The sequence below is a fragment of the Hemicordylus capensis genome, chromosome 1, assembly GCF_027244095.1.
Source record: "Hemicordylus capensis ecotype Gifberg chromosome 1, rHemCap1.1.pri, whole genome shotgun sequence".
Classification (NCBI taxonomy): Eukaryota; Metazoa; Chordata; class Lepidosauria; order Squamata; family Cordylidae; genus Hemicordylus; species Hemicordylus capensis.
In genome coordinates, this window is record NC_069657.1 from 360000671 (window position 1) to 360025428 (window position 24758).

The 24758-nt window shown below is 43.9% G+C and overlaps 1 protein-coding gene across 2 annotated transcripts in view; it reads left to right on the plus strand.

The window, feature by feature from the left end:
- Positions 1–24758, plus strand: part of SASH1 (SAM and SH3 domain containing 1) — a 197945-nt gene that overhangs the window by 89297 nt on the left and 83890 nt on the right. For both annotated transcript variants that reach the window (XM_053291380.1, XM_053291391.1), the window contains exons 3-4: positions 7021–7071; positions 7196–7245. In XM_053291380.1, coding sequence (XP_053147355.1) covers positions 7021–7071; positions 7196–7245 — 101 coding nt within the window. The remainder of the gene's footprint in view (positions 1–7020; positions 7072–7195; positions 7246–24758) is intronic.

Genomic DNA, 24758 nt, shown 5'->3' on the forward strand with positions numbered 1-24758 from the left:
GGTCATTTTCTTAACAAATTTTCTTTGTATCTAGGAGCTCGCCCAAAATTTAATTAATTAATTAATTAATTAATTTCTATACCACCCTTCCAAAAATGGGTCAGGGAAGTTTACATTTAAAAACAAAACAATTAAAATCAATTAACAGTTTAAAAACAAACTATACAACACCATAAAAAATTAACAGTTAAAACATTCAGAAGAGTTAAAACATTCAAAACAGACAATGGACACTTGACAAAATTACCAGACTTGGTGTCAGACATTGTGGAGGGGAAGTTAAATGGGCTTTTCTTTTATCCCCTATCCAAATAACATACTTAGAACAGAAACACAGCTGCCTGGTACAAATAAAGATTTTATTAAATAACCCAAACTGAATATCCTAGTCTAGGTGCCATGGCTCCATGGCACGTGGGATTTGCTGTGCCCTGATATAGAATATAAAATATTAGGTCAATAATTGATTAAATTTGGCCTCTGTCTCTCTTCACATCTTTGAACAAGAATGTTTGGGAAAGCCTCTACATTGTGCTTGGTGGATAAACTTGCTTAGGGCAAGTTTGCTGGGCTGGTTAGCTTTAAATCCACATAGCTATGAAACTGACAGGGCAGCCTTGAGCAAATCACACTCTCACCAGTCTCCACCTAACTATTAACAACGTATTTATCAAAAAGGGTCCTGTTTCTCACACATCAGCATTTAAGTTTGCATCACAGGTTCAGGGAGAACTCTGATCACTCACATTTCTACCCTGCCCTTCCTTCAAGGAACCGATGCCACCAACTTACTTTGGAATTCTTGAAGTAAGTGCAGAGAGTGTGTGTGTGTGTGTGTGTGTGTGTGTGTGTGTGTGTGTGTGTGTGTGTGTGTGTGTGTGTGTTTTCCAAGCGTTCTACCTAAGCCTGTGATGCAAACTGAAATATTGAAGTGTGAGAAATAGGCCTTTCTTTGATTTATTTGCATGCCTGTTGTTAAGACTTGTTAAAATCAATGCAATTACTAATGCATATGGTTTGTTATACAATCTACAAGTTGCATGATGCTCTCTAGTATAGACCAATACTTGCTGATTACTGCAGTCAAATGAGAGGATATTTCTCAATAAAAATAAGTAAACAGAAATCATGTGGTTGGAATTATTGGTCTGCAGCATTTTTCGCTGTAGCCAGAACTTTGGTTGTTTTTCAGTTAGTTAAATGAATCCTTCATCTCATTCTGTGAGGCAGAACCAGGTTTTCTTTAGCAGCAACTTTTGAATATAGGAAATCCAAAATTTCACAATTTTAAAGCTCTTTTGGGATCATTTTGTTTACATCAAAGTTTTGCTAGATTTGTAAATTTTTGGATTAGATTTGAGAGAGATGAATATATACCTTTCAAAGGTATGTATATCTTGGGTTTTTTCTGTCAAAAGTCCCAAACTTAAGTGTGCATTAAAACTTGCAAGAGTAGATGTTCTCAGGAAGGTACAAAGTTAATCTTTGCTCACAAAATATAAAAATACAAACTTGATGCTACATACAGAGCCAGAGCATTTATACAGGGCCAAAGCCTAATAACAACCCGCCTAGTCAGGATCCATCCACAGTCCTTTATAATGTACTTGCTTATTTTTCAATCAAATGTTGTTTGTGTGAAATTCAAACTGCAGATACTTCTTGCTTTTGCCTTCAAAATTTCCAAGGAACAGTGTGGTCTTTAGACACAGGGACAAGAGAGGTTGCTCACAGCATAAACAAGAGAGGCAGAGTAGAATTTGGATTTTGTTAACACAGGATGCAGCTGGTACTCTTCCTAACTCTCTCCTCCACCTTCCTTTTGACAATGGAATCTACTGTGCAGTATAAATCGGTGTTTACAGTCAGCTCCAGTAACCAAATTATCCCTTAAAAGAGATGAAAGACAGATATGAATGTCTAAAGATTACATTTAAGTTCTAAAGCACTTGCAGAACAAACCTCTTTTAAAAAAAAGTCAAAGTCAAAAATGTATTGTTAAGAAGTGAGAAAACAATCTACTTTTAATATGTACCAGGTTTTGTGTTTCACTGTGTGCTTTGGGTAAAATGGTCTTCCTCTTTTGTTTTGTTTCTGGATAACAGTGAATGGAGGAGGAGAGCTTGCCATGCATGAGTTGTTTTCTGCCTAGGCATACTGCCTTTTTGGCTTTTACATCATGGCAAGAGTGCATGGGAGAACCCTGCAGTGTCCCTGTTGCCTTTCTACCTGGAAGGCTCATTTAGCTTCTAGACTGGTCGAAGTAGCGAAGGAAGAGAGAGATCTGCTTTTATATGGAATATTTACTTTGGAGAGGAAGTGACCAACAAAGAGAACAAAAGAGCTGTTACTTTATTTTTGCTAATACTCTTGTTTTCATGGTATTTCTTCTTGCCCTGTTAACTGTGTATTGCTTGTTTCCAACCCAAGAGAGAGAAACATCCTTACCCTGTGCTCCTAGGGCTAGGCAGGCTACTTTCCCCCTGCAAGCTAACCAATACATGGGGTTCAAAACATGAAGCAGCAAACCATATTTGTTCTGATGCCAGGGAGGAGACAACGATGGACAAAAATGATCTGCTTGAAATAAGCCAGATTTGGTATTTTGTAAGGCTGCAAGAATTCTTAGGTTTCCCCAGAATTCTGAGTTTAAAATGGTTCTTTTCAAGCTAGCCATTGTTCATTTAGTGTCCCACTAACTGGACAGTATCCAGAAACAGTATCTAGACATAGAGCCATGATTAAAAGTATAGAAGCTGCTTATGTGCAAGCCGCTATCTCCTACACAGTGCTCCCCCCGGCCATGAATCCCCCCCCCATCTTTACCATTTAAGAGCTAACTCCGCCACAGTGTTGCATCTGCACCAACATTTAATGCTAACAGTGATGATCTCAAATAGCCTTTTCCAAATCTGCTTCTAACCATGGTTGAAAACTGCTTTGAAGCTAAGTTTAGGGATTGACAAGTTGGGATCCAGGCCCAGGGCTGACCCTGAGGCCCAAGTCCCATATGGGAGCTAGGAGGAGACTGCTCTGCTGCGAGTCACTGCTGGTTCCCTTTTGTGAATGGGGACGTGGATAGGAGAAGACATCAGCAGTAAGAGTGTTGGGATAGCAATGACTTCCCCTGTCCTCCCCACTGCTGAATGGACTTCCTCCCAGATACTCCTGTGATGATGTAGGAGTTCCTGGAAGGAATGGACTTGTTGGCTCCTTCTCCTCTCATGTTTTCCATCAACACAGTATCTGAAGTAGCAGCCCCTCTATGTCCCATTTCCAACTCTGAGAGGAGAAAGAGCTCTTTCTGGGCTCCTGCAGCATCAATGGGAGAAGCTCCGGGTAGTGATTCCCATGGTAGCGATTCTTGCCCTCCCACCTTCCCCATCAACACAGTGGTGGCAAGCAGGAGTTGAGAGGGATGGGATCAAGAGGGACTGGATGAGCACATGGAGGGACTGGATGAGGACAGCAGGGCAATCAGCTTATCAAGTGAGAGGAGAGCAAAGTTAAGGGAGGAGGAACTTGAGGGTTGGCAGCAGGTTGGAGGAAGAGAAATTGGACTGGGTGGTTGCAATTTTGACATGGAAGAAGGCATCAAGGCATTTGACAGAGAGCAAGGAGGAGAGGGGCAGAGCATCAAAGGTTGGTTGCTCAAAAGTATATGTGCCCAGTTTGCATTGGCTGGCTTACTACTTAGGAACATAGGAAACTGCCATATACTGAGTCAGACCTAGCTCAGTATTGTCTTCACAGACTGGCAGTGGCTTCTCCAAGGTTGCAGGCAGGAATCTCTCTCAGCCCTATCTTGGAGAAGCCAGGGAGGGAACTTGAAACCTTCTGCTCTTCCCAGAGCGGCTTCATCCCCTGAGGGGAATATCTTGCAGTGCTCACACATCAAGTCTCCCCTTCAGATGCAACCAGGGCAGACCCTGCTTAGCAAAGGGGACAAGTCATGCTTGCTACCACAAGACCAGCTCTCCTCTCCCTTCATTCACAGGACAGGCTCTCAGCCCTTAAAAGTCTTGCAAAACATGGGGAAGCTTCCACAGCAACCCTGAACACCCCACTATTCCTACCTCTGCCAGTCATCTGCCAGCCATCTGCCAGCATCAGTCCAACTGCTGCTTTACCTCCTCTCAACATTGGGAGTGGATTCCAATTAAATGTTTCCCTTCACAAGAATTCTTCTGTAATTGCCCCCATGCTAAAGATGCATGTGAATTCTTACAGTGGAAAGAAAGATCCATGAGTGAAATACTGGACTTGCTGGTTATGCCTACTCTCAGTTCTTCCTTGAATGATCCAAGTGGATTTTCAGTTCTGTTGTAATCATTTTGTTATGTATTTCATGATGGGAATAACTTTTAAAGCATTCTTATTATGTGGGCACTTCCACTGAATCTATGATTTACTTGTTCTCCACACATTCTTCCATTTCTCATCAACTTTTGAGACCTTGGTGTAGCATTCCAGTAGCAGTTTATCAGATGTGACAGTATAATTACCTGCCTGCCCTTTCTTTCTATTTGCCCGATGCAAGGATCAACATTTTGCAACCCCCTTACAGCGGCCGCAAACAAAGCCTTGCATACAAACAACAATTTGTATTCCAGAGTACCTGTATCCCAAGGAAGCTGGCAGTGGGTGTTGCCCATCTTATTTTCGTATCTTGCATTTAGCTGTATTGTAAAACATTGTTACCAGTCCTAGTTTATTGTATTGTTTTGCTGTCCATTTGTTACCTGTCTTTGTTATCTAGGACAGTGTTTCCCAACCAGTGTGCTGTGGCGCACTAGTGTGTTGTGGGCTGTGGCTGACTTGCTCTGAGTCAGCTCCCAAAGCTGGGAGTTTAAGAAAGGAAGGGTGCAGCCTTCCTGGCACATAAGGGAGCAAGTTGAAGCTCCCCCCCTTTTGGAGCTGGGTTGCTCTCTTATGCACCAGGAGTGGTGCACACACACATCCTTCCCATTGCATTATGGGATGAATCGGCTCCAGAAAGGATGTGAGGGACAGCTATGAATACAAATGAAAATTATATAAGAATAAATAGGGGAAAGGAAGTGGAAATAAATAAATAAAATATGTTACCTGCACACAAAAAGTATGGGGCCATTCACATGACTGGGTGTGCGGGGGGGCGGCTGGAGGGAAGGCTGATCCAACACACCTCCCCACCCCGACAATAGCTGGAATGACCTGGGCATTCCATGTGTGGAATGAGCTGTGTGGTGCTGTGCGGAGCTCCAGAGGCTGGGATGATGCATCCTGGCTTCCAGATATCCCACAATGCACTGCACAACATGCACAGTGCATTGGGGGAATCCCCCAGGAGATGGGTGCTCTAGGCAACCCTCTCTGAGTCTGCTGGGCTTGAACACAGCCCCAGAAAACACACGATCCCAGAGCCCAGGTTAAGGGCTCGCTCGGTTACAAAGCAGGGCAGTACTGCCCTGCCGGGATTGGGCCCGATGCCAGCAGTCCTCATGCACAGCCTAAAACCCAGGCTGGGTTTCCGTAGCCTGGCTTAGGATGCATGTGAAAACAGCCTCTTAGTGTGGCTTCTTGGTTGTGGGTCAGGAAGTGTGAGGACATTGGGGGGAGACAGTTCCCTAAATCTCCTTCCCCCCACCCCTGCCCAGGAATCACACAGGGAGATAGCACTGGTTCCCACTAATTTAGAGAAAAAGCAATGACTTTGTAACAGCAGACCCTGCACCAGTTCTCACTCTCAGTTCAGATCTAAGAAAATGAGCAAAGAGATCTGAGTAGAGGATGGGGATTGTTAGCTGCAAATGTCACAAAGGTTCAGCTTCTGTGACAAATACGTCCTAGCAAACATGCCCAACAAGTATATTGGTTGTCTTGTTAATATGGCTACCGGGGTCTGAAAGGAAGAAGGAAAAGAGGCTGGGATGCAAGGCAAAGGTACAGATGAGACCATGGGCAGAGTGAAAGGAAGATGGAGCATTGCTGGCTGGTCCTTTTCCTGCCAATTATTATTTCATAGTAATGTTATTATATATGAAGCACTTCAAGCAGCTGAACTAAAACGTTTAAAGCAGTCCACGATCATAAGGAGTAAATTCTCAAATTCAAAATGATTATGTAACATACAATAACAGGAACGCTTAATGTCTATTAGTCATTTTACAGTGGTGTAAGTCTTAAGTTTTTTATCTGGATGTTCACAATTTTGGAAGAGGTCAAAGGTTAGCAGGAGATGATGATGATTTATTTGATTTCTATACCGCCCTTCCAAAAATGGCTCAGGGTGGTTTACATAGAGAAATAACAAATAAATAAATAAGATGGCTCCCTGCCCCCAAAGGGCTCACAATCTAAAAAGAAACATGAGATAGACACCAGCAACAGTCAATGGAGGTACCGTGCTGGGGGTGGACAGGGCCAGTTACTCTCCCCCTGCTAAATAAAGAGAAGTACCACATTAAAAGGTACCTCTTTGCCAAGTTAGCAGGGGACATGATAAAGGCAGACAAAAGCAATATCTTATTACCAGCAGTAATATGTGCTCAAATATTATTTAACCTGAATGAAGGTGAATCTGGGTTGTTGTACCAAAGGGATTTATAGCATAAAAGTGATGTCTATCCATCCTTTCCACCATTGCTGCTTTACCCTTTTAAGTGTAATTTACAATACTGAATAGCCCATGGAGCCATCTAGTGACCACATGATATATTGCAAGAAAGACAAATGTTAATTGATTAAAATATTCCGAAAAGAAAAATAGAGTAGTTAGTCCCAATAGAATAAGACTACATTCTCACCTTTGTGTTTTTTCTTTTAAATCGGATCGTGAGTGCATATATGTGTAGTACTTCTACATCTGCTCATAGACTGATTTAACCCTATCTAAATGGAGACAATTTGTGTGGATTCCTAACTCTTAACTCCCTGCCTCGTTGCCTATTTCTGTCATTTGTTCTCCTGCTATTTGTTTTTATTGTCGGTGCTACCACACTTGGATGTTACACTAACCTAACATCTGTTCTGTTTTAGGAGAAACCCGATGCCAGCTCCACATCCCTACAGCTGCGATCCCAGATTGAAGTAAGCACAATGGATGCAATGATCTATTTTTGTTTTTGCCTTCAGTTTGGTATTCTGCATTGGTTAGATAATAAAGCCTGTCATTGTTCAGTCTGAACTCAAAGCAATGAATCTTCTCTTACAGGAATCTCTTGGCTTCAGCAGTGTGGTATCAACCCCAGAAACAGAAAGAAAGTAAGTTTTGCTCTTTACTTGTGTATTAAATTTTACATGAAACAACTTATTTACACCAGACTATTTTATTTTCATGTGATTCCCTCAAAATAACCTGGTAAAACAAAATTGGCAGCAAATGTTTGCCTCTCTGTTTTCTCTCTGCCTTTTCCAGCTTGTGTGTGTGTGTGTGTGTGTGTGTATTTTAATAAATGTTCAAGTCCTGATAGGATGGAAGATTTACTGACTTTACACTAATCAAAGAATAAAGTCTGTCCTCTGGAGAAAAGAAGGGGAAATCACAGCTCAGGCTATATTCATGCTTCAGAGTCTTATGTATAAGTCCCAACCTCTTAATATCATACCTTATGTGTCAGAAGTAGTTGTGGAAAGATATGCAGATAGACAGATGGGTTCTCCTGTAACCTTAGGAAATGCCCTCAAGGCAGCTACACAGTAGAATATCGTCTGAAGAGAGCAAGTCATTTTAAAACTATCAAAGGTTACAGGCATTTGATGCCAAGTTGAAAGCTTGAGTGCCAAAAGAGACATGATTTAGGCTTGCACTTGTCAAACATGACAGCTTGATTGATCGGTGCTAGCCTCATTCCCCTAGATGAGCAGCAGTGCCTCATCAATCTAGCCAGTTACATGCTGCAGAGGCTTGTACAATCTGTTTGCAGAAGAATGTTCACTTTCTCCTTTAAGTAGAGTCATTTAGTTTTTTAAATGTTTCTTGTTTTCTTTATCCTACAGTTTCCTACTGCTTTGGATTTTTATATAGTTTTCTGCTTAGGCATCCTCATCTGAGTAATGGGCTTTCAATCACTCTACTTGATATAGTTTGGGGCAAACTAGTCTAGATTCTGGCAGAATAACTTGTGTCTCAAAGGAAACCAGGACATGGTGGGAGCTCCAACTTAAAGTCCCATTTCTGGTTCAGAAAGTAAGTTTAAAAAAAACTAAATAACTAAGCCACCTTGCTCATAAACACATTTCTTGGCAGAAGCAGTGTTCCCACTTTCTGCTTAATTGAACAAAAAAGCACCTTTTAGTAGTGGTGGTTCTCTTTATTTAGCAGGGGGAGAGCAACAGGCCCTATCCATCCTCAGCACAGCATCCCTCCAGTGGCTGTTGCTGATGTCTATCTTACATTTCTTTTTTAGATTGTGAGCCCGTTGGGAACAGGGAGCCTGTTCCCAATGGGGTCTGTCTGTCTGTCTGTGTAAACTGCTTTGGAAACTTTTGTTGAAAAGCAGTTTATAAATAATTGTCTTATTTGTGTTCTGTACCATGATAATTATGCAGCCTTCGTACATTTTAGCAATTAACTCTCCAAGGGTTCTCCAGTTCTCTCCCTGGCTAAATAAGGAATAGATGTTAAATACAGTATTATGTTCTTTTTAAAAAATTATGGGGAAAAGAAGGAAGGGAGAAATATGAAAACAAAAACCAGGCCGATGTATTATGTACATGGAGCAAAAGTGAAGATAACTTCCCTCTATCCTGCCTTGGCCAAATTGCCACTTTGAAGTCAGTGGCACTTATGTGGATATTACCACCATGGTTTTCAAAAGTTACAGGTTGTTCACCCTCCTTGCTTGTTGCTGTTACAAAAATTAAATCTGTAGGCCAGTAGACTTTGATTGTAGTATCCTGTAAGGCTTCCAGTGCTTTTCAAGAAGAAAAATGCCATTATTTGTAGCTGTACCTCTCCTATACTGTCTTTGAACAGAACAGAAAAAAGAGTTTGGGGTCACAAGAGGATGAAAGATTAGAGGATCTCATCATAGAGATCAATCACCACCAAAGCGATTTTTATACTGCTGCCCCCAAAATCTGTTGGTATCTGGTGGCATGGAAATGTGTGGCAGCCGCTGAGCCACATGGCAAGCCAACACACATGAACAGCTCACCACCAGGCACACTCAACCCTTAGATTTCAAGTGGTATCTACACAGTTCTTGCTGTATGTGAAGTGGACCTCAAAAGATGCCACTGGGTGAGTTGCATTCTTAATCTCTGGCAAATGCTGTCTGGTGTGGTGATGACTGTGAAGTATTCATTCTCCGCCCTAAGAGATTACATAACTGTTTGCTTAAAAGCTATAAATGTACTATAGGTCTTGGTGGCCAAACTAAATGTGGTGGCAGCAGTTCCGTGCATTCCTACAGAAAAAAAGAGATAGATGATTCTGCCCACCCCCCCAGCAAAAGGTAAAGGGCGCCAGACCTTCTCTTTACCCACCACTCATCTCCATGCAGTACTTCCAGGCACCTTTTGCCCAGCTGAGGTCACTCCTAGTATCAGAACTTGGCTGAGGAGAAATGTGTTTAGGAAGATAAGCTGTTGAGGAACTAAACTACAGGTTGTGAGAGAGTTCTGCCGTGTTCATCAGGGTGACATATTTGCTCAGACACCTGCCTTTCTGTGTAATTTGAGTAGTTTGTGTTTGGAACTACCATTGTGTCTACTTTTCCTCTAGGTGGTGGTGCACTTCTGTGTAAGGCCCAAAAATATGGTGTGAATATCTCTTTGGCTGTCATCTCAAATCTGAATGTTGTTGCAGTTCATTCTTAAGTCTCTTTTTATGTATTGCTTGGAGTGATATTGTTGCTTTCACTTTTGGTTTTTACTCTCATGTTGCTCTCTGTAACAGGATCTCAAGATTGCCATGCTAGTGGCCTCTGCCCCATTAGGGTTTGTGTCACAGGTTTGACATGTAACCATGCAGTCTGCCCAAACCACAAAAGTGTAAGATGTAGCCATAACTAGAAGCAGTGGCAATTACAGGAGAACCTCTTAGGAACCTTGGAAGCTGCCATATACTGAGTCAGACCATAGGTCCATCTAGCTCAGTTTTATCTACACAGACTGGCAGCAGCTTCTCCAAGATTTCAGGCAAGAGTCTCTCCCAGCCCTATCTTGGAGATGTCAGGGATGGAACTTGAAACCTTCTGCTCTTCCCACAGTGGCCCCATCCCCTGAGGGGAAGATCTTGCAGTGCTCACACATGTAGTCTTCCATTCATATGCAACCAGGGCAGACCGTGCTTAGCAAAGGGGACAAGTCATGCTTGCTATCACAAGACCAGCTCTCTTCTCATTGATCGCAAACTCTGCGTCCACGGTCCTGCATATCCATGGTCGTGTAATTGCCACCCAACCTCGGTATGTGTGGAAAAACCTAGGCAATTAAATGAACTCTGATGTTATTTCTGCCAACCATTTTGAGGACAGGAGCAATTTTGTGGCTCATGTTTGTAGAAAGAAGAAAAAATGTGATTATTTATTTATTTATTTATTTTGCAAAAAAGTCCACAGTATTTTACTTTGGGGATCACTGCTGAACTAGCTGGGGACACACACAGCACACTTTCAGTCCATTTTCCATCCCATTTTCCCCCTTTCCCCCCATTTTCCCCCTTTTGCCCCACTGCCTCAGTAACCTAACCCCCCAACTCCCATTGCCCTAATGCCACGTTATCCATGGTTTCACATTCCGCCCCTGCCCCGCCGGGGAATGAAACCCATGTGGATAACAGGAGTCCCCTATATAGTACGCTATGTATAATCTATAAACGTGCTAATAATACCCCTGTAACTATATGTATCAGAAGTTTTCAAAAGCTTTGACTTCCTGCTTTTAGAGATGGATCTAGATGGCCAAACACAGCATTAAAAGTTGAGGGAAGTCAGCAATAAAAGGCAAGTTATTCTTGTCCCTATGAGAGAAGTTACTAGCAAGTGATTTATCCCATCCCATTACTAATGAATTTTGTTTGAAAACAAGTTCCTTTTTCTCAGCACAGTAAGGAATGATGTGAAGCTTCCAGAGTAATATTTTAGCATCAAGAACCATCTGCATGATATAAGTTTCTGGTCAGTAAAAATTCATGTTCTTTTTGAAAGTATGTCATTGCGGTCAGAATTTTTTACCAGCTATTCCACTATAGTTTTCAATTAAAACTAATGAGAAGAATAAGACCCCTTTTCACACTTTAAGGGGAAAATCCTCATCACAAGCTCTATAGCTCGCATAGCAAGTGCTTTAAATGGAGTTGCTTCAAAAGCATAGCCAATTCGGGATCTACTACAATTCTCAGGATGCTTTCAGAGCTAAAGATTCACCGTCTACAGTACCTCTTATAGAAGCTGACTATGGGGCAATGAATGGTATATCCAACCTAAGTATGTACTGCCCTGAGATTCTGAACAATGTAGTAGAATGTTGTTTTAAAATTGGGGTTGGGGTGTGTGTATGTGTGTGTGTGAGTGTGTGTCAAAAAGAGAGAGAGAGAGCACTGTCTCATAATTGAAAAGAGGTTCCCATGATCTGTGGCTGGAAGGAGAGCATATGTGCATCATATTGCAAGTAAACAGAAGATTCTGCCCAGTTCAGGGTTATTGCCATCTGTTCAAAGCCTGTGAGAAATGAGTTGGTGGTCTCGGTCCAATTTTCCCTGGACAAATACCACAAAAGCTACCATAATACTTGGCATCAAACTAAGGGAAATCTTAACTGCCTTTTCTAAAGTGTTACTTAATAGGCATACACATTGGCTTAAGTCTGGAACTGTGGATTCTCCAAAAAAGAAAAGAAAGGCATGCAGGAAATATTGCAAACTTCCATTGCTCTAGTTAATACAGTAGCTGTCTGCTTAATAAATGAAGAGCTTCTGTTTTCTGTGTATTGGCATATATGCACGCAATTATGTTCTTATAGACAAATTCATGGAAGACAGGTCTTTCAGTAGCTACTAGTCTGGTGGCTATAGGCCACCTCTGGCTTCAGAGGCAAGATGCCTCTATATACCAGTTGCGGGGTAGCAATAGCAGGAGAGAGGGCATGCCCTCACCTCTTGCCTCTGGGCTTCTTAAAGGCATCTGGTGGGCCACTGTGTGAAACAGGATGCTGGACTAGATAAGCCATGGGCCTGATCCAGCCGGGCTGTTCTTATATGGTGTTTGTATGAGAGTGGCGATGTGTCCTCGTTTTTACATTGTGAAAGAGAACCTGGAGGATTACGATTTTTGTGCAGATTCAGTTCACAACTGAATTTTGCTTGAAACTACAAACATAGCTCTAGATACCTAGGATTCCCCTTCTGATATACTGGACTTGATGGCAGCTCTCCCGGAATGGTTTACTCAGCAAAAGAGGGAGAAGTCTGATGATCACTGTGTACTTGGCAGGAAATCCAGGTCAAATTAAATCTCCGTGTGCATCCTGTCTTTCATTCCGGTTTTAGTGGGGCAAGAGGACAGAGTATTTGGGTGTTTTTTTCCTGCTTTTGGGAAAACATCTTCCTTTGGGTCTGTTTCAAAGCACAATCCTTTTAAGACAGGCTACTGTTGGCAGCTTCTAAAACTGAGGATATTACATATAGTAGCACCACAGATGGTAAAATTAAAACTATAGCTCAGGTTTTGATCTTTCGAGGACATGAATTTAAAGAACTTAGAAGATAGCTTTATGATTGGCACATTTCCTCCTCCCCCCCCTTCATTCTTTTTAATTGTGCTATCTGAATGTAAGTTTGTTTGCACAGTATATAATGGGCATTCCACTGCTTTTTGGATTAAATTTTTCATTGGTGGAGCCAAACAATTCAGCCAGCAGAAAGTTCTGTGAAATAAATCCAAGCTGACCTTGAGATTTGTGTTATCTTTCAAGTTCCAGCAGAATTATTCCTAAAAGGTTTCCTGCCAAATGAATATGCCTCAGACTGACATCTCACTCCAGAGCACAGGAGTAGCTTTGGCAAGAGAGTGACTTGTTCGTTGTAGGGTGTTGGATAGCTGCATGTTTGTGGATGGAGAGTGTGTGCACCCTGCACACTTTCTGAGAAGCTTTACTCTTCAGATCATGGGAGCCCCTGTGTCTTCAGCAGCTGTGAGTTTTCTCTTAGTTGCAGCTGTTCGCAAGTGTAAAATATCGTATCATGTGGTATAATGGTCTTGTATACCTCTCATGATAAACCACTGAGCCTGGTTACCTACCCTGTGATCTGATTTCTGGCCAGGGTGAGGAGTTTTGTGATAGTGTGATTAAGGCTGTGAGTGATTTGATTCTTGTATTGGTTCCAAGATGGTTCACAGAGAGTCAGTACAGATGGTATACACAGTCAGCACGCCTGCTGTTTTAAATTGCAAGTGATATCTGAAAGCAGACTATACTCTTCTCTTTGCAGAGCCATCACTGATTTCATCATAGATACAGTTTTGTTTTGTTTTAAATAAAATTGGCAGCTGTATTGCAATTAATATCAGGAACCAAATGGCCATGCGCACCATACTGTTCCAGTCCCTCTTCCTGAAAAATAGATTGCACCCCAGAAAAACTGCCCCCCACCATCATCCTTCAGAGCAAGATTCTGTGCAGTGGAGGGACTGCAACTAGAAAGGACAATCAAAGCACTTTCTGCTTGAAAACCAGTCTAAATCTCCAGACCATCCCAATATTAGGAATGCATTCCGTGTTTACGTATTGCATATAAGTAATATATCTTACCAAACCTTGAATGCTTTAAGCAAAGCCTAAGTTGTCTGGTCTAAAGAGTGGGCTTCCCAAAGTTCCAAGGACAAGAATGTTGCTGTTATCATGGCTAATGTTCAGACAACAGTTCTCGGCCTGAAGGACGCTGAATCAGCACTTTAGGTCACATTATCATTTCACTGGTTTAAGTAGTGTCATGTTTGATTCAAGCACATTGCCGGAGCAACAAAATTAACTGTGGCATATTACCATGAGCTCATCTGCAACGAGACAGAAGAGCCGCAGTTACAAGAGCTGCAAAGAGAAGGGCTAAAGCAAAGTACGGAAGAAGGAAGCTAGGGATTCTCATCTGCTTTTAATAGATGTGCAGAATAAATGGTTGCTGTCTTAACTACTTAAAGGTTTGTTTTAAACAGAAAGGAAAAAGAAAGAGGAGCATTCACTCTCAAACTTTTGTTAAACTTGGCGTTTACAGTGTGTGCAAGTATGTGTGTGAGGGAGAGGGAGCAGGGGGGTGGGATCCTGGTGTTTGAGGTTAGATTTTATTGGCAACCAGATCATTCATGCTGCCTGCAAATAGTTTCCCTGAGAGAAGTAGGGCAGGAAACTCCCACAATAACACTTACAATGGGAGTGAGAAGCCAGCCAAACAGTGCCTGTGACATGTGACAAGCCAGACCACTGTGCCTCTGAGCAGCTGAAGGGATATTTCTTCCTAGCAATTGTTCTAGGAGAAATGGGGGCCTCCTTTCAGAAGAATGTGGAACGTTGCAGTGAGTTGATGCTGTTTGTCATGACTAACACACATTTGACGTACGGTGTACCTCATGTCAAGCTAGTCTTTTCGGTCTCTCTCAGTTCTAGTTTCTACAGTTTACTAAAATGGAACAGGGTCAGCCTCTCACTGTTGAGTGTTTCCTGTTGATCCTCCAACACCCAATTGCTTCACATGTCATAAATTAAAAGTATACAAAGTCATGTTGGATGCAGCCAAACCATTTTTCTTTCTAATTGTAACAGGACATTTAACCTTCCTACCACTACACCAAAATATGTTTACAGGGAAGGAATAAGTGTTTCGAAGAGGGGAAGAGAATTATGTGAAGCTATACACTCTGTTCAGATTGCAAATTAACACTACTGGCAAACATTGTTATATGCAGATTCTATATCAGTGGTTTAATGTATTCACAAGTGTCTAATTGACACCTGATTTCATTATCCATAGATATGAAAGGGTTAAAACCCATGTGTCTACAGTTTCTAGAGGGCTAGAAGTGACCACGGAGGTAATTTCTGGCTGCCATTTTGTCAGGAGCAGCAATTTTGTGGCACTTTCTCTCTCTTTAAAAAAGCATTTTTTTCTGTTATTTCTTTTTGGGGGGGATGGGGAATTTGGGCCTGAGGGCCTAACCCCCCTGGATCCCATAGAGTCAGTGCCTCTGTATTCATGCCCGCACACCCTGCACCCCACATAACAGAACCCCTGCAGATACTGTGTTTTGCCTGTATAATAAAGCAGGAAGAAAAATTAGACTTATTGCGCATTGGTGAGGGGAGGCATGGGAGTTTTGGATGGAGCTATTGGGTGGAGCAGGACCCAGGAAGAGAAGGGAAATTCTCCCTCATGGGTTCTCAAACTTAGGTCCCCTGGTGTTGTTGGACCACAGACTGAAAGCCATTGTGGGGATGATAAGTACTGTAGTCCAGAAACATCTGGGGACGCAAGTTTAAGATCTCATGTCCTACTTGGCTGCTTTGAAGTCCCCTGGGAACTGTTAGCAGATACTGCCTCCTTTCAGGCCTTCTTCACACATTACTAATTTTCAGTATGAAAGGCACTTCCATAGTGCTTTTTACATAATGCTCTCCAATCTTTTAAATATCTACATGAAAGCTCTGGTACAGATAATCAGAAGATTTGGTGCAGGGTGTTATCAGTATGCTGATGACACCCAAATCTATTTCTCCATGTCAGCATCATCAGGAGAAGGCATAACTAGGGATGTGCACACAACCAGCAGGGGCCGGTTCAAAGGTGGGGGTGGGATAACTTTTAGGGTGGGGGAGCAGGGCTAGCTCTGGGGGATCTGGCGCCCAGATTCAACATTCTGTTGAGCACCCTTAGTTATCGTAAAAAATAAAAATGCAAAATACAATTAGTTTGTCTTCAAAATTTAATACACAAAGATTTTACTTAATTATGTATATAACATTGTATATAATATAATTATGTATATCATATATGGACTTTGAAGAAGCAAGATAGAAAAAGCATTGATGTTTTTGAACTTTGGTGCTAGAGAAGACTTTTGAGGATACCATGGACAGCCAGGAAAACAAACAAATGGATCATAGAATAAAATCAATCAAGAATTTTTACTTGATTTTTACTTGGCACAAATGGCCAGGCTCAAACTATAATACTTCGGATATATTATGCGAAAACCCAGCTCCCTTGAGAAGTCCATAATGCTGGGGAAAGTTGAAGAAAATAGAAGAGGATGACCAGCAGCAAGGTGGATGGACTTGATTACAACAGCAATGAATGTACCACTAAGAGACCTTTAAGGCCAAGTGGAAGACAGATCATCACTTAATCAATCAATCAATCAGAACACATAAATTATAACAGGCAAAAAGGGAGAAAAGAAAATACAAAATACAATATAAAACAGTTTAAAAACTCATTTAAACTCAGGTCTCTGTGATCAGAGCTCAGCAGCGATCCTCTTTACTGGCCTGAACTGCTCGTCAGTGATCCCATTACACACACAACCCTCTTGATTAAAGTGTGGCTTTGTATTTCTCTATCTAGAGTGGAACTTCAGATTCTCCATCACAGTTAACCATTGGAGACCTAGGCAAATAAAACCCTAGGAAATTAAACTAATAGATAAATAACACATGGCACCATGGTGGAGCAGTGGAGGCCAGATACAGAATACAAAGAGGAAAATGAAGTGGAGATTTATTTTTTTAAATGAAGCTTAACCCCCTGTTAAAGCAGGAAGGATTTGCAATAATGGCTCCCCAGATGCTGTTAAACTACAACTCCCATCATCCCTAGCGAAAATAGCCAAAGGCTGGAGATTATGGGAGCTGTAGTCCAACAATTCTGGTGGACCCAATGTTGAGAACATCGGAATTAGAGGATCCAGCAGATGTTCTGAGCGTGAACATGAAGTGGGGTGTGCTTTTGGGCTCAGATTAACAGGCATTGGCAGAGTTAAGGAAATAACCAAGCACAGAACAGCAGATGGGTCTTAGTGGCCATTATATAAAGCAAAGTATGGGGGAAGAACCAAGTTGAATGGGGTGGAGAAATTGCTGCAGGCTGCAGGCTAATTATTTCAGCATTTCCAAGCAAACAGCCTAGGCTTATTTTTGTGCTAGCTTTCTTTGGGAGATAGGCTGTGTACCCTGGCTGCTCTTGCTCTCTCTTCAAGAACAGAAGGGCAGTCATGTTTCCATCTCTAGGGAAGCTAAATACGGATAGCAGCCTAGCCAGAGTACTTCTGAAGCGGCCTTCTGCCAAGTCAGAACGTTGGTTTTCTGGCTCAGTATTGTCTACTCTAATGAAGCTACCCAAGGCTTCAGGGAGGGCTTATCCCCTACCCAGCTTGGGAGATCAGGAAAACCTCCAATCTTCCTCCCCACTAGAGAGCTGGCACACTTCCACGGGGCGGGGGAGCTCCCAGTCCCAGCTCCTTCACCCAATCCCACTGCACTCATGCCAGTACACCTGTGTTCTCAGTTCCTCGGGACACAGCTCCTCCACAGCTTGTCTACTGGACACACAGCAACACTCCTCAGCAATGCTCCTCCCAGCTATTCCAAAAGCCTGACTGTAAGCTCAGGTGAGTCAGGGACAGCGTCTGATGTGCTTGCCTCGCTTCCTTTCAGCCTGAGTGTCGTCTCCACTCCGCAGACGAGGACTAGCAAGGAGAGCGCCATCGCCAGGAAGATGGAGGCGATGGATAGGGCTCCTTTCACGCCGGCGGGAGATGCATGATGCATGCACGCATGCGTCCAGAGAGATCCACGTGATGCACAGTGCAATTAGGTTGGACACCCAGCATGAGGAGTCCAACACCAGCGCATGTAAAGGAGTTGCTTCTGTCACTGGAAGCTCAGCATGGCACCCTCCAGTGGGTGGCGCTTGGCACCCTCCAGCAGTGGTGCCCCAATGCAGCGCATCACTTGCTTACTGTGATGAGAACAACCCTGTGGGGGAGGCTGCACTTACTCCTCCCTTCACTTTTCCCCTGCCGGCAATTCCACATGGTTTCTACATAGACGTGTCCTTTGTGTAGTAGGAGTGTGCACGGAACTGGCTGGTCCAGTTCGGTTTGATTCTGGACCTGAAGCTTGGACTGGCACCCCCTCACACGTCCCTCCAGTTGGGTTCGTTCTGGGGGGGTTCACAAACATTTTTAAAAAATAAAAAATAAAAAATTACCCCTTTTGAGGGAGTTGGTGGCGGGGTGTGTGTGTATGTCCGTGGAAGTCCCCCCCGCCACCAGCCTCCCTTCATGCCTATACCCATTTGGCCGGCTTTTTGGCCCATTCGGGCCTTCCCTCTCCGGCGCAGCAGCCATTTTAGAGGCTGCCACGCCTGCGCAATTGGCCTCTGTGCGATCCAGGCCATGTAGTATAGGCATGAAAGGAGGCCTGCGGGGGGGAGGGGGAACCTCCATGGACCCACCCACAACCACCACCCCGCCGCCACCTCCAAAAACTCCCCCAAAGGGGATAAGTAAATATATATATATATATATTCAAAAAACACCCCCCCCGCCCCAACAGTTGGGGGGTGTTCGGTTCGGTCCAGGGTCGGACTGAACAGGGGATGGTTCAGTTCGATCTCGGTCGAACCGAATTGGTTCAATGGTGAACCTGTTTGCACATCCCTACTATGTAGGGCATCCATAAAAGCCTATTTCAGAAACAATGATGAAGTACAATACTTTTTTTTAGCAACTATAAGAACTAGGATTGTGCTCATATAAAAATGAGAGTAAATGAAAGCTGGGATTTTCAGTGAGGATTGATAAGACATTCTGAAAACACTGGAAAGTCCCTCTTACTGGAACAACTGGAGGCAGGAAGAGAGAGACAATTAGCTCCCAGTAATTGTCCCAGAGGAGAGGGTTTTCTCTTCCAAGTCAACATATTTCTGCCTCTAAGGAAATTGGAAGTCTCTATTTGAGGTCTTCCTGAGTTGATTGTTAGGACTGATCAAAAACAAAACATAACAAGCCCCAATTTTAATACAGAAGAAGGAGCAAGAAGACTTCCTGTGGTTTCTCCCTTTACCTCATCCCTGTCCTGAAGTTAGTTTGGCCAAGGAGAAATTTACCGGCATGGCACTCCATGGAATCTCACCTGAGTGGGTTTGAAAAATTCCAGGAGCAGTGCCCCATCCTTTTTGTTTCCAAGCAGAGGGACATTCAGTTCGGCCAGGCTGATCCATCATTGGGATGGATCAGCACATTCTAATTTCTGAGTTTGTGAAACTTAGGATGGACTTCCTGATTCTTCCACCAGTTTGACATATGAAGAGCCAGTATGCAGGCATTCTTTGGATTCAGTAGCCTCCATCGTTGGCAAGAGTGAGTAACACTCCACCAAGCCCTATTGGCTCTCAGCCTCTAGTGGTGGTTGCACTTGACTGTATCAAGAGCATCATGTTTTAAGAATCGAAGTCTACAAAAATAAGGCATAGCAGTTCCAGGGTCTGTGAAAGAAGTAGTTTCTTGAGCACCTGTCTCCTGGGGGAGTCCCCCAATACACTGTGCTCAGTGCACAGTGCATTGTGGGATACCCAGAGACTGGGATACATTGTCCTGGCCTCTGGAGTTCTGTGCAGTGGCTCACCGAAGACTCGGAAAATGATCGTCTAGGGGGAAGGTAAGTGGAGCACAGCCATCCCCCCCCACCTGGCCCACCTCCCCAGTGTGAATGGGCTCAGTGCCTGCCCCAGTCCTAGCACAGTCTGTAATCCATGGCTTATAATCAGTGCTTTCAAGTGAAAGGGGTGTGGGCAGATCAGTTCCTCTCTTGCACCCTGGATCATGCTCTGGTCTGTCAACACCAATTCTAAAAATCTTGATAGACTTTTCCTTTTGTAAATCTAATTCTTATCCCATCCAAAGACAAAAAAGGAAGTTCAAACACCTCTTCCTAAGAAAGAGGCCCTCTAAGTAGAGTTGTCCCTTTCAGGCCTCTGCGTTCTTCAAAGCAGATCAGGCTTATGCTTAATGAGGTATTTCTTCTTCCATGGATTCCAAAACAAACAACAGAAGTCTTCCTAGCAATTATACCAGGGATGCCCCTCAGCTCTCTTTCCATCTAAGGAAAAGACATTGTCCAAAAAAATATATGTTATTTTAGCTGCCAGGGAGGGTACAGGCAGATGGTTGGAGGTGATAATTAATGCTTCATTAAGGGAGGGCAGGATGCCATCGTGCCTCAAGGAGGCGGTGGTAAGACCACTATTAAAAAGCCCTCCCTTGATCCCTCCAACCCAGACAACTATAGACCGGTCTCTAACCTGCCCTTTTGGGCTCAAGGTGATAGAGCGTGTGGTGGCATCCCAGCTGCAGAGGGTCTTGGATGATACGGATTATATGGACCCTTTTCAATCTGGCTTCCACCCCGGATATGGGACTGAAACTGCCTTGGTTGCTCTAGTGGATGACCTTCGCTGGGAGCTAGACAGGGGGAGTGTGTCCCTGTTGGTTCTGCTGGACCTCTCGGCAGCATTCAATACCATCCTTCATGGTATCCTTCTGGACCACCTCTTGAGTATGGGAACTGGAGGTACTGTGTTGGAGTGGCTCCGTTCCTTTCTTGGGGGGAGGGTCCAGAATGTGGTGCTGGGGGGACTACTGCTCAGCTCCGTGGCCTTTGGCCTGTGGGGTCCCGCAGGGTTCGGTTTTGTCCCCCATGCTGTTTAACATCTACATGAAGCCACTGGGAGAGGTGATCTGGAGACTTGGACTGAGTTGTCAGCAATATGCAGATGACACTCAGCTCTGTCTCTCCTTGTCACCGGATCCTAGGGAGGCGGTGGATGTCCTGAATCGAGGATTGGAGGCCATGATGGGCTGGATGTGGGCTAATAAACTGAGACTGAATCCGGATAAGACGGAGGTAATGTTGGTCGGTAGGAGAGCCAATCGGGATGAGGAGATTTTACCAGTTCTGGATGGGATTGCACTCCCCTTGAAGGAGCAAGTACGCAGATTGGTGGTAATACTGGACCCGGCTCTGCTTTTGGAAGCTCAGGTGGAGGCGGTGGCCAGGGGCGACTTTTATAATGGCTTCGGCTACTGCGCCAGCTGCATCCCTTTCTTGAGAAGGCAGATCTGGCCACAGTTACCCATGCCTTAATCACATCACAGCTGGATTACTACAATGCGCTCTATGTGGGGCTGCCCTTGAAGAATATCTGGAAACTGCAGCTTGTACAAAATGCGGCAGCTAGGGTTCTCTCTGGAGCTGCCCGGTGTGATCACATCATACCTATTTTGAAAGAGTTGCACTGGTTACCAGTGTGTTTCCGGGTCCAATTCAAGGCGCTGGTTTTGACCTTTAAAGCCCTTAACGGTTTGGACCCGGGATACCTGAGGGACCGCCTGCTCCCAAGGGTTTCTGCCTGCTTGACGAGATCATCTGAGGGGACTCTACTCCAGGTGCTGACAATGAGGGAGGCTAGGTTGTCGTGCAGTTGGGACAGGGCCTTCTCTGTTGCTGCCCCCAGGCTTTGGAATGCTCTCCCAGTGGCCATTCACTCCTCAGACTCCGTCACAGTTTTTAGGAAGCTTGTTAAATCTTGGCTTTTTATCCAGGCCTTTACATGATTGTTTTATTGCTGCTTCTGTGTGTTTTTATCCATGTATAGTTTTCTGTATTTGTATATTATATATTTTAATATCAGATTGTTTTTATATTTTTAGCTAAATACTTTTAATTCATTTTCATTATGTGTTTCAACTTTTGTAAACTGCCTTGAGATTGTTTTTAATGAAAGGTGTTATATAAATCTAACAATAGATAGATAGATAGATAGGAGTATGCATGGAACTGCTCTCGGGAGTTCAGTTCACATTAGAATTGAACCAGTTCATTAGAACCAGCTGGGGATTTGAACCACCAGGTGGGCAGTGGTTCAGCTCATTCAGTCAAACCAGCTCGACCCAGTTCGAGTGGCTATGCTTGTAAAGGGCATAGGGCATATTTAAATTTTTTAATAGAGATTATTTTTATATTTATATCAATCAATATTCTAATTTTTGTATTTTAATTGTGTATTATTTTAACTATTCTGTAAACCACTTTGAGATGATTTTAATGAAAAGCAGTATATAAATTGAACAATAAATTAAAAAAAAGGGGAATCCTTTTTAGGATTCACCTTTACAAGGAAGGCGGATTCCTAACTTTAAAGGGTTTCAAAGGGTGGGTGGGAGGGCAGGGCGAATGGGCACATTACTGCTGGTGGCACAGCAGCGGTAGCACTCCCCTGGGGAGTGCAAGCTGGTGGTGGCCCAGTTCCAGCCTTTGTGCATGCACTGGAACCAGGCCACTGCCAGCCCACACTAATGGCGGGGAGAGCATCAGCAGGGCCTAGAGGAGCACCACTGGTAAGGTGCCCTCTCACCTATCTGCCTTTGAAGAACTTTAGAGTTAGGAATCTCCCTTGCTTGTAAAATGGAATGCTCACCAGATTCCCCTTTACAAGCATAGTCACCTGAAACAGGTCAAACCAGTTCAGTCTGAACCAGGCTCAGTTCAGTTCAAACTTTGATCAGCTCCCTTTTCGGGGGGTCTTCTTAAACTCCTTTGGGGAGGTTCAAGTTCAGTTCGAACTTGAACTTGAACATACAATGTGACATTTAATGTACCAACCAAGCTTCCATACAGAAAAAGGAAGGACAAAATAGTCCTACATATGGGGTAGGACTCTTTGGCCTACTTCGTTTCCATTTTCTTTTGTCTAGCTAAAGTGACCATCTTTAAAGTAACCATATAATTATACAATTTGAGTGAAGTGATACTGTCAGTAGCATAATAAATCATTATATGGCTACTTTAAAGATGGTCACTTCAGCTTTTTTCACCTCATCAGGAAGGCACAAAATTCTCAGTGCGGTTAGAATAATTGAATTCTATGGGACAGGTTTCCATCCACTCCATATCTGTACAGTCCCAAAAGCATCAGTGGGAACTATAGATTCACATATGTGGTACTCAAATACTCATGCATGGTTAAAAACTGAAAAGCGTACTTCAATGGTTCCTAAAATGCACAAATGTGTACCATAAAAGAAATGAGACAAGGCTACTACCTAGGCAAATGCAAATGCAAACCCAGGCACTCGGCTTCTATCTCACTCCAAGCTCTCTCCCTTGCAAAGATCCCAAGCGGCATCATGGCCAAATTGTGCCAAGGCCCAGAGCTTTACAAAAAGTGAGGAGGAGGAGATAGGGGGGCAGCACTTCCTCTCCCCTGCTGCTCTTAAAGTAAGGCAAGCTCCCAGTGTGGCTGATCCTAGCTCTCTCTCTTTGTCATAGGAACATAGGAAGCTGCCATATACTGAGTCAGACCCTTGGTCTATCTAACCCAGCATTGTCTTCACAGACTGGCAGTGGCTTCTCCAAGGTTGCAGGCAGGAATCTCTCTCAGCCCTATGTTGGAGAAGCCAGGGAGGGAACTTGAAACCTAGATGCTCTTCCCAGAGTGGCTTCATCCTCTGAGGGGAATATCTTACAGTGCTCACATGTGGTCTCCCATTCAAATGCAACCAGGGCAGACCCTGCTTAGCTAAGGGGACAAGTCATGCCTGCTACCACAAGACCAGCTCTCCCTTGCCTGCCTTTATCTTCCTTCCCATCCTGGCTTTGTATGGAGTGGCGTCTTTTCCATGTTGCTTCCTTTTCCTTTCTACTTTTGGGACAAGTGCAACTTGAAACTCATTTGGATCTTGGATGTATAGGGAGGGTGAACAGATGGAGGTTTTGCTTTTAAAAGTGACAGCTGCCCTTCCAGCCGTAGCTCTGTGTCTGTGTGTCTGTATGTTTCGGGTTTGTGCATGCCTATGTTTGGCTTGTTGTCTTCCTGGAGAAGTGAAGTGGTGAGATGAGTAGCAGCAGCACCTGCCCTGACTCACCTGCCCCTCACTGTTGCCCTAATGTCAAGCCCGGCCCTGAAGGAGGATAAGTTGGAGGAGAGCACATAATGTGACAAGCAAGCAGGATCTGGGCCAAAAGCAACAACAACAAAGCAAGTGATGGAGATGAGCAAGCGGCACTTCCACAGCCCAGGAGTGGCTACAGAGAAGGCCCGCCTCTGAGTTGCCACCAGATGTACCGGGGGTAACTGGAGACAGACCTCCTCAGATGACCTTAACATGCAGTGGGAAACATGCAGAATAAGGCACTCTCTAAGGTAACCTGGACCTAAGCCATGCAGGGCTTTAAAGGTAACTAGCTGATATGGTGCAGAGCATCTGCTCCCCTAGTTCTCCCTGTCTCTCTTCCCCATCTTCACCCCCCCCCCTTCAGCTCCAGTCCATTCTTTCCCTCCCAGTCTGCTTTCCCTTGCCTGCCGGCCTGACCAGCACTTTCCTTCCCTGCCGGCTGGCCTGGCTGGTGCTTTCTTTTCCCACCGGCCAGCTGGCTGCTGCCACCATTTTCTCCACCATCCCCATCACTATCCAGGCAGTTGCTTGCAAACTCTAGTGACAGCTGCCACACATGGGATTAGCGATGGGTACACCTTGGAGAACTATATATAAAGATAGCCAGCACTTTGTATTTTGCCTGGAAACACATTGGCAGCCAGTGCAACTGTTTCAAAGCAGGCATAATATGGTCTCTCTGGGTTCCCCCAGAGACCAGTCTGGTTGCCGCATTTTGAACTAACTGAAGTTTCTAAACTACATACAAAGGCAGTCCCACGTAGAGCGCATTGCAATAGTCAAGCCTGGAGATTACCAGCTGATGCACCACTGTTTTGAGGTTCTCCT